Here is a 15,458-nt window from a genome sequence, read left to right on the forward strand (position 1 = left end):
AGGGCGTGACAGTGCCGCCTCAACTTTCACGAAAAGCCGGATATGACGTCATCAAAGACATTTATCAAAAAAATGAAAAACACTTTCGGGGATTTCATACCCAGGAACTCTCATGTCAAATTTCATAAAGATCGGTCCAGTAGTTTAGTCTGAATCGCTCTACACACACACACACACACACACACACACGCACACACACACACACGCACGCACATACACCACGACCCTCGTTTCGATTCCCCCTCGATGTTAAAATATTTAGTCAAAACTTGACTAAATATAAAAACAACCAAACGCAAATCTACTACTACTTCTACGACTCGTTTGAATGTAAAACAGAAATGTAACACTGTCTGTGACAATGACGGTTCTACGATTCGTTTGAATGACGGTATAGATCGAACCTTAACCCACAACTACGAAAATTTGTGTCAGACTTTTTTGAACAGGAAAATATGCCTCTGTTCAACAGTAACCAACACATGGAAGATGTTTTTGAAACTTACAGAAATGTAACACTAGCCTATCTGTGACAATGTTGCTTTTGAATTGAACCCACATTTGTTGAACAGGAGAGAATGTTCCTGTTCAACAGTGCCCAAAACACTGAATCTGACGTTTTTGAATCTTTTCTGTCATCTAACTGAATCTGACGTTTTTGAATCTTTTCTGTCATCTAACCCAATTGCTCATGACTTCATCGATCTTGAACATGCCTACACAAGAAAGACAGACAAAGCGAAATCTGCATGTTAGCCATCTGCCTGAAATGGTCAATGCACTTTTGTAAAATTGTCACAGCTGTTATATGCACTTTTGTGAAATGGTCAGTGCTGTTGTGCACTTATGCAAAACTTGGTGCTGTGCTGTTAACATTTGAACAAAATACATTTTGTTCAAATGTTTAGTGCAACTTGCTACTATATAATCGCTGTATGCGCTTTGTGGTAATAATGCACTTTTGTCAAAAGTTTGCGCTAAATGTTGGCACTATGCATCATTGTTGGAGCACCCTCCTGTAGTAGATGCACCATGCATAAAAATGTACTGTGAAATGTTTCGTGTAAATTATTGTCACAATAATGTTTTGTGCGCCCCCATGTATGTGTTCTGTGCTAATAATGCACGGTTGTGAAATGTCCGTACACATTTTGTGGCACTATGTAATTGTTAGTGCATCCTCCTGCGGATGCTTCGTGCTAAAATTGCACTTCCATTAAAATATTGTACGCTCATGTCAACTGGTACTATATTTTCAATTGTTTCTCTGTCAATTTCAGATGTTTGTTTCCAATTACTTCAGTATCTCCCTGTTGCAATTCCAGGTGATTCATTATGCATGTGCCAATCAGTTTGAGGTGTTTAATTCTGATTCCTGTATTTACAGTGTAAAATTAAAACTATTGTTTTCAAACATTCCTATGACACCTGGTAATGGTTCTGTGTTTTTTTGTAATTTGTATTTTGTTTTTCTGCAATAAATATTTGAAATGGATCTGAGACTGACTTACTACTTTTAGCACTCTTTTTCACCACATTCCCACGTACAGATATTGCAATATCAACTCTTCCTTTCTACCTGTTTCAAACAAGCTCTATTTTTTAATTAAAAAGGTTTTTTTTCTTGTGGCTGTTTGATCAATTATGGCAAGCATTGACTGAAATAAACCATTTATATATATCCAGCACAACATGCAATTCATTAACTTTTGACCCTAACCTTTAACACTTCCCAAAATAAATCTTTGGTGGACATTGCATCGACGCTGTTCATTTTGAATGAACATTTTTCTTGTTAGATCAGTGGTCTATGCCGGCGCATAGTTGTGACTGGATCAACTCGCTGCGCTCGCGGTAAGTGCTGACAACCGGAAGAAAGCTGCATTCCGAAAAAAGTCACTTCCGTTTCGCCATTTTTCGATGATGCCAGAGAAGTGAACCATGATTTCAAGATGCCCGGTGCAAATTGTTGTATGCCTGGATGCAGCGTGAGCTCACTAAGATCTTCAACGCTTATAACTTTCCATGGTATACCAAACGGAAAAGCGGATGCCGAATGGAGAGCTGCTCTTCCACAAAATCAACCGTGCTGACAAGCTTTTCAACCCGAAGAATGCGAGGATGTTCCCGACATTTCAAAGAAACATGCTTCAAATACGGTACGTAAAAAAACTAGTAATATAGCGAAAATAAGCTTTCATCTGATTGTCTGTGCTGTGTTGTTTTGCTTGTAATGCTTCAAGTGACGAAGCTCTAGTAGTATCAATCAATCAGTATGAAGCTTAGTACTTGTACTGAACTTGTAGTACTTTTACAGCTCGCAGACAAAAAATAACACAATCGTATTCTGAATCATACATTGACAAAGGCGTAATTCTGAGCTATAATTATTAGGTAATGGGGGAAAAAACCACTCTTTGTTCTTGTGATAATGTGTTTTTGAATATATTCTAGTAAACTTCTGGGTTAGAAGTAGAACTTAGATTTCTTTTGTTGTTTTACTCGGTCACTGAGTCAGTCTTGTTCATTCTTGACAGATTTGCAGTAGTGTGTTTTACTAATTCTTGTTTCTATTTCAATAGATCTAAATGTATAGGTCTGTTTAGTTAATTTAACTTATAATTTCGACTCAGCATTTTGAACATTTTCTTTGCATGTTTTTTTGCTGGGCCTACAGGCAAGCGAGCACTCATTCCAGGAAGTCTGCCAACCAACCATGTGCTACAGAAGTCAGTAGAAACACCAAAGACTCCAGCCAGGAAACCCCCAGTGAGTAAAAATTGCTGTTATTTGCCCAGTATAGTATGCTATTAGTGATACTGATAGTGATAATATGCTACTTGTAACTCTTTTGTGAGTACCGGTACATGTATACTGGGTGTTTTCTCAGTTTTGTCCGCTGTCAGTGTGAGATTTATATTGTGGTATAACCTGTTTTTCTAGTTTCATGGTTTAGCCACGACTCACTTTGAATGAGGGTCATCTGCCAGGCATTTAGCTGATTATCTGATAAGGCCTAAAAAAAAAATAGGTGTGGTTACGGTAACCCGACCTACCCTATTTTTAGGGGCCGATCCTATAACTTTTTATTACATTTGTCAAAAAAAACAAAAAAAACAAAACCGAGTGCAAAAAACGCAATGAAAGCGAAAGCGCCCGTGTCGCACACTTATTTCCCTGTCAAGTAGGTTTAATTTGTACACATTAGAAAAAAAAGTTAAAAAAAATAAAAAAGGGATTGCCTACCTACCTACCCTATTTTTTTTGGCTATGTTACCGTAACCACACCTATTTTTTTTTTTGGCCTAAGTGATCTTTTTTAATTTGCTATTTATAAATTACAGTTATACTAGTAAACTAACACTGTCGCACAAAGTATGTGACTTTAAAAAAAGATTTGTTTGAAATCATGTGAGCTCTGTCCACTAGATGATGGAGAAGGGAATTTTTGAGTCTGCAACATGGATTTTTTCTCTCTCGGATAACAAATACAGTATGGTAGGAAAAATTTAGGGTTGGTGTGGCGATAACTTCTTCTTCTGCGTTCGTGGGCTGAAACTCCCATGTACACTCGTGTTTTTACGTGTATGACCGTTTTTACCCCGCCATTTAGGCAGCCACACGCCGCTTTCGGAGGAAGCATGCTGGGTATTTTCGTGTTTCCATAACCCACCGAACTCTGACATGGATTACAGGATCTTTTCCGTGCGCACTTGGTCTTGTGGTTGCGTGTACAGTAGTACCTGCCATATCCGGTCACCCATTAGTCATTGCAAAGGTGACCGCAAATATCAGGTGGCCGTTCATTACAGGCCCCCTCCTCCTCCAAAAAAAACCAAAAAACACGATCAAGTTTTCATGAAGAAAAGAAAGCGATCATCCACGAGCCGCCGATTCATTGTCTCTGTTAGTTTTGCTTTCGTTTATACATCTTAATTATTTGCGTGTTTAACTCGATCGTCTTGGCTAAGCTATTGTTTCTATGTGTGTTGTTTGGATTATTATATATGTATTTGAGTGTCAGATAAACAAGTGTTTCAAACTCACATCAGCTGTGATCGATCCGGAAGTGACTGCCGTAAATGTACATGTATGCGCATGTCTGTATTTACAGTTTGCGCATGCGTAAGTATTCATGTCGTCTGCTCGTGCTGTGCCGTCTGTGCACACAACACACACACACACACACACACCACAGGCGCTCGCCCGCGAAAGTGACAAGTGGCCGTTAAGTGGCCGCTCCTGTCGAGTAAGAGGGGCACCTTAGGGCAAAAATCAGTGACCGTTGACCGCGTCAGACAGGTTAACGGCCATTAAGAGTCAATTATAGAAGGAAAACTCATTAGTCATGGGAAAGCTGGCCGCTCCGGGTAGGTTCACGCCCACGAAAGGGCCGGAAATGGAAGGGACTACTGTACACACGAAGGGGGATAAGTCACTAGCAGGTCTGCACACAAGTTGACCTGGGAGATCGGAAAAATCTCCACTCTTAACCCACCAGGCGGCCGCAGCCGGGATTCGAACCCTCGACCTTCCGATTACGAGGCCGACGTCTTACCACCCCGCCACAGCGCCCGTCGTGTGGCGATAACAATAAAGATATGTCATAGTGACTTGACTAATTGATTTGAATTCTGCTGCAGGTCAGTCGCCCCCCACCTCCTGGTTGCCTACTACAACTTCGAGGAAATACGACAGGACACCCTTCAGCTTGCTGCACCATGGTGTCTCTTGGAGAACAGCAAGGAACAGATACAGGTGGGAATAACCGAAGCCAGCCAAGTGAAACTGTTGTCCTCTACGTTATGATTACGTACTCCAGCAGACATCAACTTGTGGTCGACGTGCGTGGGTTTTGCTCAAAATACGTAAGTATTCGTCAGTGTTTGGCTTCTCGAATTAAGTTTCAACTTAATCTCTGTCTTGAACCACAGGCGGAAGGTATCGTTCACTGGACCACTACTTACATAGAAAGACTATACTGAACGAATCGTCGGTAAGCTTACCACACTGTCATGCTGTCATACTCATAGTGATATCACTGATACATTTGTACAGGTATTAAAACATGGCTGTTTGCTGAAAAAATCGTTGTGAAAAATTGTAATGTCTCTGAAGTTTGATTCAGTCCGTCATTCATTTTGATGGGAAGTCAACCCTTGGTGAGGCTAATACTAATCTTGTTTTGATCTGTATTCTGCCAGTGCCATTGCCAACTGCCATTGTTGTTCTTGTGGAGTTCTAGAACAAGCTCTGGTTTGAATGACCAGCTAAAATTAATGCTGATAGTAAATAAGTACATTATTTTTGCATTAGCGGGGTATACAAAATATTTTATTAAAAAAATACCGCATGGTTTTGCTTGATCAAATCATTTATCAGCTAACAATATGCTTTTATTTCAGTTGGACCTGACTTGAGCATGATTCCGTTGTCTCCGCAACAACAGCTTGATTGAGATACAGGCATGTCCAGTTTTCAGCAAGTGCAGGCTGAGTGTGAAGATCTGATTGCTGATCTAGACACAACATAAGCTGCTTGACACTATTCCAAGGTAAGCGAGAAGCTTTGAAAATAGTTACTTTAATTCAGTAATGCGTAATTATGTATGCAATACTCCTGCTGGTGAGTTCACTACAAACAGGTACTACATTAGAACTAGAAGAATAGGTTCCACAAGAACATTTCTGACTGTTGATGCCACTAAAACTCTCGTTACATCCTGCATTCTGTGTAGATTAGATTACAGCAAATCCCTTCTCATAGGCTGCCCTGACTCCACTCTCCAACCCTTGCAAAAAGTACAACACTCTGCAGCACTCCTCTCATGAAAGAACTTCACTGGCTTCCTGTGTCTCAACGTATTAGGTATAAAGCTGCCTGCTTCTGCTACAAGATCATCTCTGAATCGGCACCTGCCTATCTTTCGGAACTGGTCTCCCTCTCGCACCCTTCATTCTTCTGCTGATGCTCGACTTCTCCGTCAAGGTTGCTTTAAACGCAAGGCTCATGGCTTCCGCACGTTTTCATATCATGGCCCTCAGTTATGGAATTCACTCCCCTTTCTATTACGTCACTCTCCATACATTTCATCTTTTAAGTCCAATTTGAAAACTCACTTGTTCCAACAACATTACGGATAGTTCCTTAGGCCAAACAAAAAAATAGTCTGTTTACGGTAACATCGGCCCAAAAAATAGGGTCGGTAGGTCGGGATTTTTTTTTTCTCCAAAAAACATCAAATTATTTTGCCAAAAAACAAACTTTGTTTTAAAATTTTGATTTTTTTTTTTTTTCCCCAAATGCCAAAAAAAAGTCTAGGGTCGCGCAAAAAAATAGGGTCGGTCGGGATACCGTAAACAGACTTCTTTTTTTTTGGCCTTAGCATAGAGTCTGGGGATGTGAGATGTGCATGATGTGTTGTTTGAATCTGACAGTGATTGTATGAATTTTTTATACACGTATTGTTGTCACGCGCTTTGAACTTCTGATAAGGCGCTTTATAAATGCCCGCTATTATTATTATTATTATAAGTAGATACACACTTGTAAACTTATGTTAGTTTTCACACGTGAGCATGAAGTGCCTTTATGAGAAATGTATAGTGGCTTGCAATATTGAATTTGAGGGATGTTTGCAGTTATGTAATATATTAGCACAGCTCAGTTTTCTTCAGGGTTCCGTGAGAACAGTGAAATTCTCCTTTGAGGACTGAAAAATATCTTGGATAATTGGTCTTAATTGGGGGGGGGGGGGGGTGGGGGGGGGGGGGAGATTTAAAACATAAGTACATTCACATGTGTTTTTCATTTTCACTGTGTAAAGGTGGGGAGGTCCTTCTCTACTTGTTTCTTTGTTTTCCCATTGACATATATTTTGTTCTTGTCTATATTTTTTACATAGGTGCTGTCCTCATCCCCAGCCGACTGTTTCCGCTGAAGCCGTGAAGGATGCTTCTTCATGTAGGCGTGGACATCTTTTTTGTCGCCGTGCAAGGCTTCCAGTTCCAGTACCATATAATTTTGTGAATACTCTGGGGACCTGTCATCAACTTTGGAAGGACGCTTTATTTTAACACTTTGTACCCCATCTATGTTGACCAAGATTTTTTAAGCCGAGACCAGCTGTGCTGCAGCAGGTCACTCAGAATTGTAGAAACTGTATCAACAGGCTAGAATCCTGGCGTTAGATCAACGTTACAGGAAGCGACTGAAGCTAACAGTCTAAGCAGGATGCAGATATGTGCCGAATGATAACAGATGCAATGTACATAGTGACTGTGTGTACCTGGGAGACAAGGAGTTAAGACCACATCTGAACTGAGGATTTAGTCTCTCCATAATCAAACGCTGAAGAAGATTTCAGAATGAACTTTGTTAGATAAATTATGGTTGTTATGATCGTCACATTTTAGGTCCCCCCCTTCCCCCCTTTTCAAACTTCCCCGCTTTTCAGACCTTACATTTTTGGATTTTCTGTTCACAACCTGTTGTACATTTACCTAGATATTAAGCAGATTTCCTCCTTTATAAGACCAGCTTATTTTTTTTATTCTTGGAGGCCTGAAAAGGGTGTTTGGAAGGACACTGTATTTGTTTGTTCGAAATTCAGAATTCAAATAATTCTTCATCAACGAGTTATTACTGCCTCACCATAGCAGTTAGGCCAGTCTTACTAACTCTTACTTTTATTAATGTGCCGTGATGCAAAGACGTTGAGCAGTTTTCAGATGTTTATGAATCTAGGGCTTTCAAAATTTACTGACATACAATACAATACAATACAATAAAATAACTTTATTAATCTCTAAAAGAGAAATTGCATTGCTGAGCTTTTGTGTCCGTAATAATAACATACATAAAACATTCAAAAATAAACATTTGTTCTTTGTCATGCATACATTCTTGTGTTCTTATACATTTCTTCATGTTGGACTCCATGACTCCATGACATCCAAACATGAAGTTCAGTTACCCCTTTTTGAGTCACTTGAGAAAAAGTGACTCTATGTAATCGGTCAGTGTTAGTCTGTCCGGCCGGCCGTCCGGCCGGCCGTCCGGCCGGCCATCCGGCCGGCCGGCCGTAGACACCACCTTAACGTTGGACTTTTCTCGGAAACTATCAAAGCGATCGGGCTCATATTTTGTTTAGTCGTGACCTCCAATGACCTCTACACTTTAACGATGGTTTCGTTGACCTTTGACCTTTTTCAAGGTCACAGGTCAGCGTCAAAGGAAAAATTAGACATTTTATATCTTTGACAAAGTTCATCGGATGTGATTGAAACTTTGTAGGATTATTCTTTACATCAAAGTATTTACATCTGTAGCCTTTTACGAACGTTATCAGAAAAACAAGGGAGATAACTAGCCTTTTCTGTTCGGCAACACACAACTTAACGTTGGGCTTTTCTCGGAAACTATAAAAGTGACCGGGCTCAAATTTTATGTGAACGTGACTCATTGTGTTGTGAATAGCAATTTCTTCCTGTCCATCTGATGCCTCATATAATATTCAGAACTGCGAAAGTGACTCGATCGAGCGTTTGCTCTTCTTGTTAACTTTGAAGGTCACATTGTGGGCGAATTTTTAGCAAAAAGTTGGAACATGGTATGACTGTTCTTACTCACAAGGGAAGTGATTTTGTTATTTACTGATTTTCATTTTGTGTGGCCTTCTTTCACCCATTTAATCATTCATAAATGTTCATACCCAAGGGAAGTAATTCACATATATCTATGGCCAATGTTTTCACAGGGCATCTATAGTGTGGATGAACACTGTCTCCACTCAAAATAGTCCTTTGCTATTGTACATTGTGAATCAGCATTTTTGTTTTTGTCCTGTTTGAATAAAGTGCAATCATTTTACAACCAAAGTGTTAATGTTAAAGATGTTTACATAATGTGTGAAGGATGATGCATTTGAAAACTAATATTGTTAAATGTAAATTGACCTGTGACAAGTCAGCATAGTGCAATATCCAAGCATGAAACCCGCACACAATTCCCAAACAACATGCTTTCTTTTCCACAAAATTCCATCCAGTGGAAAACAATTATGTGAACGTCATAACATGGTTTTTACATTAATAATCAAGCCTTACACCAACTAAAATGGTGTTAATAGGCATTTGAGCAAGCTTTAACACCAACATAACATGGAGTTAATAGGCATTTGAGCAAGCTTTAACACCAACATAACATGGGGTTTTGCATGTTATACCAGCAATAACATGATGTTAATCACATTACAAGCAAGCTGTAACACCACCAAAACAAGCAGTTTTGCAAGTTAAGTCTACGATAACATGATGTTAATCACATTACAAGCAAGCTGTAACACCACCAAAACAAGCAGTTTTGCAAGTTAAGTCTACGATAACATGATGTTAATCACATTACAAGCAAGCTGTAACACCACCAAAACAAGCAGTTTTGCAAGTTAAGTCTACGATAACATGATGTTACTTGGCGTTAAACCAAAGCTTTAATGCCATCAAAACTTGGAATTTTTGCATGTTACAGACATGCTGTAACATGGTTTAACATGATGTTTTGACCGTCGCAAAACGCGCTGAAATTCCAGGCAATTTCGCTGCGATAACTTCAACAAAATCCAATCAAAATCTGGCGTTGTCGTGAACACCAAAATGTGATAAACCCATTGAAACTTGAAGTTTTGTTGGGATTTTGAGTAGTTTTGTAAGATACAAAACGCCACTTTTCGCCCAGTGAGTTCTCGTAGACTGGTTCTCGTAGATTAGTTCTCGTAGACTGGTTTTCGTAGATTGGTTCTCGTAGATTAGTTTTCGTAGACTGGTTCTTGTAGACTGGTTTTTGTGGAGGGGCTCAGTGAGTTTTTGTAGATTTGGTTTTTTTAAGAATTGTTTTTAGGTTGTTTTTTTAGATTTCGTTTGTTTTAGATTAGAGTTTCATTGTGTTTTTTTGGGTTAAAGTGGAGATTGAGGATTTAGAGTAGAGTTTTAGAGTGTAGTTTGGAGGAAGGATTTAGTGTGTTTTTAAAGTGTAGCTTTAGAGGGAGAATTTAGAATATAGTTTTAGAGTGAAGAATTGAGAGCATTGTTTTTGGAGTTGTTTAGTCCTGTTGTAATACATTGAAAGTTTTGTATTTGAAAGTAAACCCCCGTTATCCCACACATTCCCCTTTTCATCTTATGGAATAAAAGAACCTGGTAATATAACTTGTGTCAGTTGCTTTGAGTGTTTGTGCTCGGTGAGAAAGGGTAAAGTAAATTGGCACTCGGTTACATTTGGCGCTGCGAGCAAGGGTGGGTAGGGGGTGTTACAGTTAGGGCTAGGCTAGGAGTAGAGTAGGTTAGGGGACCCCGTCGCACAGAGAATGGCAGGCAGGCATGCAGTCCGGACGCGGGCTGGTGTGGAGGAGACAGGCGTGTGAGAAGTTGGAGGGAGTCCGGGCGTGACGTTGACGGATGCGGCTTTGTAGTCAACATTGCCTTTTAGTCTGTTAATCCGTGGAAGAAAGGATTACAGTGATTAACATTTCTTTTTACTCTGTTAGTCCACAGAAGAAGGACTTCAGTGATTAACATTTCTTCGGACGTTTGTGAAAGACTGTTTGCACACCGTGCAAAGAGACAGAGTTGGGGAGTGGACCATCCCTGGAAAAGTGTGTTTGATTATGTTGTGTTGATTTGATATTATGACGGACATGTGTAGTATGTTTGATTATGCTACATGGTGATGTGATTACTAACACTTGTGGTTGTATGTATGGGTGTTAGTGTGGTTTTTGTTGCAAGCCGTGTGCTTGGGACGTGAGTTATGCGCTTGCGGGTTAATTTGTTTCAAGGATCGAAACATGGTGAACAACATTTACATGTTGAAATACCGACATTTATCCTACATACGTGAGAGAGACACCCACGAGATAATAATCGTTCAAATCACACGTGTGTATATCATGTAAATGAGGTCATGTCAAGCAAGTCTGGCAGGGACCTGTCAGTTTTTCCACTGCTTATGATGCCAAACCGAGACAAACGTCATTATAGAAACAAAAATTGCGCTCGCTAATTACCCTCGATGAATCTTTAGAACTAACACGTCACGCCACACTTTCAAAGTGACGTTTCTTTGCTTTGACGTAATAGATTTCACGAGGCTTTAGAAGAGATCGAGGTTCCAAAACAAGCGTCTTCAATTAATCTGCTTCGACTACAGGACATTTTCAGTAAAATACACGTATAAGTACAGTATGTAGGATAAACAGAATACTACATGGCTTGCTGTGTCGTACCAGATTTACACTCGTTGCTTTTTCAAATAGTGAACAGCTCGCTTTCGCTCGCAGTTCAATATTTAAAAAAACAACTCGTGTAAATCTGGTACGACACAGCAAGCCATGTAGTATTCTCTATATATAACATATTGGAAGAGAAAAGGATGGAGAAGGATAGTGAAGGAGGGAAGGATAGTGAAGGAAGGAAGGATTGTGAAGGAAGGAAGGAGAGTGAAGGAAGGAAGGAGAGTGATGGTGAAGAAGAGAAGGATATATATACATATTATTAAATTTGATATGCTGTAGACAGGGTGCTGGGACGCATTCAAACTTGTATCATTTACCACAAGGACGCCTAGTTGGTGGTGGTATTTGACGGGTTTTATGCTGTCTCTAGTTGACAGATTACTCCAATAGATGGGGTAGGATGTAACTAGATTTTACCGGATTCTACGTTGTTTCTAGTCGATAGACTACTCAAACATATTGAGTGGGGTGTGACTAGATTTTAGATTTTGTATTCTTGAGATTAGTTGGTCACTGAACTTTAATTTGTTTGTGTATGGCGTCTCCAGCCTCGTACGCCTCAGGAGCAAAGTATGCTACCTGTAAGGGATTAGATGACCTTTTTCTACCTTTTTGCTCTCTGCTATCGTTTGGTTTGTCTTTACTGTCTTCTCAGCTCCCACTTTCTAATTCTCTTGGCTGCACTTTTTAGGGATTCTTTGGTTTGAGCATGGCGTCTCCAGCCTCGTACGCCTCAGGAGCAAAGTATGCTACCTGTAAGGAATTAGATAACCTTTTTCTTCCTTTTTGCTCTCTGCTATCGTTTAGTTGGTCTTTACTGTCTTCTCCGCTCCCAGTTTCTAATTCTCTTGGCTGCACGTTTTAGGGATTCTTTGGTTTGAATATGGCGTCTCCAGCCTCGTACGCCTCAGGAGCAAAGTATGCTACCTGTAAGGGATTAGATAACCTTTTTCTTCCTTTTTGCTCTCTGCTATCGTTTGGTTTGTCTTTACTGTTTTCTCCGCTCTCACTTTTACTGTCTCCTCTGTTCTCACTTTTTATTTTTCTTGGTGGTATTTTTTTAGAATTTTTGAGTTCTAGCACTGACTGATGTCTTTGTTTGAAGACAGTGTGTACACTGGTTTTGTTTAATAGAGTTAATATTAGTGGATTTTTGAAATAGATTCTGAAGGATTGTATGGTTGCCTATGAATACTCCTGTTGAATGGTTTAATTGTGATGAGTGACATTAGGTTATTGCTGATTTTTGACTAAAGGTTTGATATTCTGGGTGAGTTTTAAGGACTTCCAGTTTTTTCATTGCCTTGGCAAGTGGTCATTTTGTTAGTTGATTAGAAGATTGTGTTGCCAATTACAGTTGGGATACAAAGAGGGGACATGCATTGATAAATCGTAAAGGTTGTCAGTATTTTGTTCTGATGTATGCTCAAGAGAGATCGGATGCTTTGATAAATCGTAAAGATTGTCAACATTTTGTTCTGGTGTATGCTCAAGAGAGATAAAAATATTTTGATAAGTCGTAAAGATTATCATTATTGGTTATCTGGCAAGTGGTGAACATATTTCTTTGTAAAGTGAACCAGGGAACTGCCTCTGTTAAAGACGAGTTGTAATTTTTTTTGTCAACTTGTGCGAGTTAGATGTCGACCAGGAGATAGGATTATTGGCACTGGAAGGATTATGTGAAATTTGTATTTCAGAAACTATTAGTTTCAGAGAAATATTGTTATAGTCAGTTGATGGTTGTTTTTGTGTGAAAGTTTTTGAAATGATTTGTTTGAGGATGGAGAATATTATGTTCTTTGGAGGTTAAATATTTTTTTGAATTTTTCTAATTCTGGCATGTCGCCAGGAGCCGACAGTCTAAGTTGGGGAGGATGTGAGCTTGTGACCGACGACAGTTACGGTGCACATGCACTTGTGTACATCCGTTTGAACTTGTGAACTCGGGGACCCCTGTACTATCGGGGATCCACTAAGGTTTCCGAGACTGTGTTTTTTTCGGTATTGAAATGGTCTAGCGGAAGAGCTGATTCTTAAATTTGCATAGGTACAAAGATTGTTTTTTGGTATAAGTTTCTGGAGTAAAATTGTGATTAATGTTTTTGTGAACAAGAAACAATTGACAGGTGACTTTATTCCATCTCTCTTTTTCTCTCCGCCGCGATGTAATTTTGAATAGTTGAAGGTGATGTTAAACACCAAGTAGAGAAAGTAGAGGTACTCGACACCCCTCGAGTCGAATGTGTGTTAACCTTGTGACGCAGGCACGCGGAATGTTGGGCCCTGGGTCCTACTGAGACTTTCTTTCTGCTTGGAATTCTGAAGAAAGACAACGTATATTTTTGTGCGTGTGTTTTCTGGACGCCTGGTGTGACATGTTTGGTCACAGGCTGAAATCCTTTGGGATGTGAGGAATTCTTTTGCTGGTAGGTTAATACAATTCTCTTTCTGTAAATGGGTAAGCAGTGAGAAGAAGAGTATGCTGCTTGGGGAAGGATTTATTTGAATGTTCATGAAGACTGTTTTGTGAGTTGAATGTTTGGGAAAACTTTTGTTTATTGAATGCTTTAGAAAACCGTTTGAGAGAACGGTATTGTAGGTATGTTATTTGATAAGAATGATGTGTTTGGTTGTTTAAAGAATTAGTTTGTGGTAGTTGAAATTGTTGAGTTGTTTACGTATGCTTACGGCGTGCATTCTGTGGTTTGCAGGATGGCGGAGTGTGCGACGGGGTCTTTTTCTTTTTTAGATGGGGTTTTCGTAGACGGGTCTATTTAGATGGGGTTTTCGTAGACGGGTTGTTCAGTGGGTTATTTTAGCTAGGTTTTTGTAGATGGGTTTTCTAGCTAGGTTTTCGTAGATGGGGATTTTGTAGATTAGTTCTCGTAGACTGGTTCTCGTAGATTAGTTCTCGTAGACTGGTTTTCGAGGTGCTCAGTGAGTTTTTGTAGATTTGGTTTTTTTAAGAATTGTTTTTAGGTTGTTTTTTTTAATCAATCAATCAATGAGGCTTATATCGCGCATATTCCGTGGGTACAGTTCTAGGCGCTCTGCAGTGATGCCGTGTGAGATGAAATTTTATACGGCCAGTAGATTGCAGCCATTTCGGCGCATATTTACCTTTCGCGGCCTATTATTCCAAGTCACACGGGTATAGGTAGACAATTATTAACTGTGCCTAAGCAATTTTGCCAGGAAAGACCCTTTTGTCAATCGTGGGATCTTTAACGTGCACACCCAATGTAGTGTACACGGGGGGAGGGTTTTAGATTTCGTTTGTTTTAGATTAGAGTTTCATTGTGTTTTTATATTTAGTCAAGTTTTGACTAAATATTTTAACATCGAGGGGGAATCGAAACGAGGGTCGTGGTGTATGTGCGTATGTGTGTGCGTGCGTGTGTGTGTGTGTGTGTGTAGAGCGATTCAGACTAAACTACTGGACCGATCTTTATGAAATTTGACATGAGAGTTCCTGGGTATGAAATCCCCGAACGTTTTTTTCATTTTTTTGATAAATGTCTTTGATGACGTCATATCCGGCTTTTCGTGAAAGTTGTGGCGGCACTGTCACGCCCTCATTTTTCAACCAAATTGGTTGAAATTTTGGTCAAGTACTCTTCAACGAAGCCCGGGGTTCGGTATTGCATTTCAGCTTGGTGGCTTAAAAATTAATTAATGACTTTGGTCATTAAAAATCTGAAAATTGTAAAAAAAAATAAAAATTTATAAAACGATCCAAATTTACGTTTATCTTATTCTCCATCATTTTCTGATTCCAAAAACATATAAATATGTTATATTCGGATTAAAAACAAGCTCTGAAAATTAAATATATAAAAATTATTATCAAATTTTTTTTTTCGAAATCAATTTAAAAACACTTTCATCTTATTCCTTGTCGGTTCCTGATTCCAAAAACATATAGATATGATATGTTTGGATTAAAAACACGCTCAGAAAGTTAAAACAAAGAGAGGTACAGAAAAGCGTGCTATCCTTCTCAGCGCAACGAATACCCCGCTCTTCTTGTCAATTCCACGTGTTCTGTGAGTTCGACAGCTACTTGACTAAATATTGTATTTTCGCCTTACGCGACTTGTTTGGGTTAAAGTGGAGAGTGAGGATTTAGAGTAGAGTTTTAGAGTGTAGTTGGAGGAAGAATTTA

At 39.4% G+C, this 15,458-nt stretch overlaps 2 protein-coding genes across 3 annotated transcripts in view; one reads left to right on the top strand and one right to left on the bottom strand.

Annotated features, from left to right (window-relative positions):
- The window catches only part of LOC138959660 (ependymin-related protein 2-like), a 73,063-nt gene that overhangs the window by 43,023 nt on the left and 14,582 nt on the right, over positions 1-15,458 (bottom strand). The window lies entirely within an intron of this gene.
- LOC138959654 (uncharacterized) lies at positions 1,610-8,879 on the top strand. 2 transcript variants are annotated; one of them, XM_070331229.1, is made up of 5 exons: positions 1,610-2,159; positions 2,678-2,769; positions 4,644-4,758; positions 5,406-5,554; positions 6,905-8,879. In XM_070331229.1, the coding sequence occupies exons 1-4, from the start codon at positions 1,982-1,984 to the stop codon at positions 5,456-5,458; spliced, it is 438 nt and encodes a 145-aa protein (XP_070187330.1). In that variant the 5' UTR covers positions 1,610-1,981; the 3' UTR covers positions 5,459-5,554; positions 6,905-8,879. The 2 variants fall into 2 exon arrangements, with proteins under 2 accessions (XP_070187330.1, XP_070187329.1); XM_070331228.1 differs by having other exon boundaries at positions 1,624-2,159; positions 4,644-4,868.

This window comes from Littorina saxatilis, linkage group LG2, assembly GCF_037325665.1.
Source record: "Littorina saxatilis isolate snail1 linkage group LG2, US_GU_Lsax_2.0, whole genome shotgun sequence".
In the NCBI taxonomy this organism is placed as follows: domain Eukaryota; kingdom Metazoa; phylum Mollusca; class Gastropoda; order Littorinimorpha; family Littorinidae; genus Littorina; species Littorina saxatilis.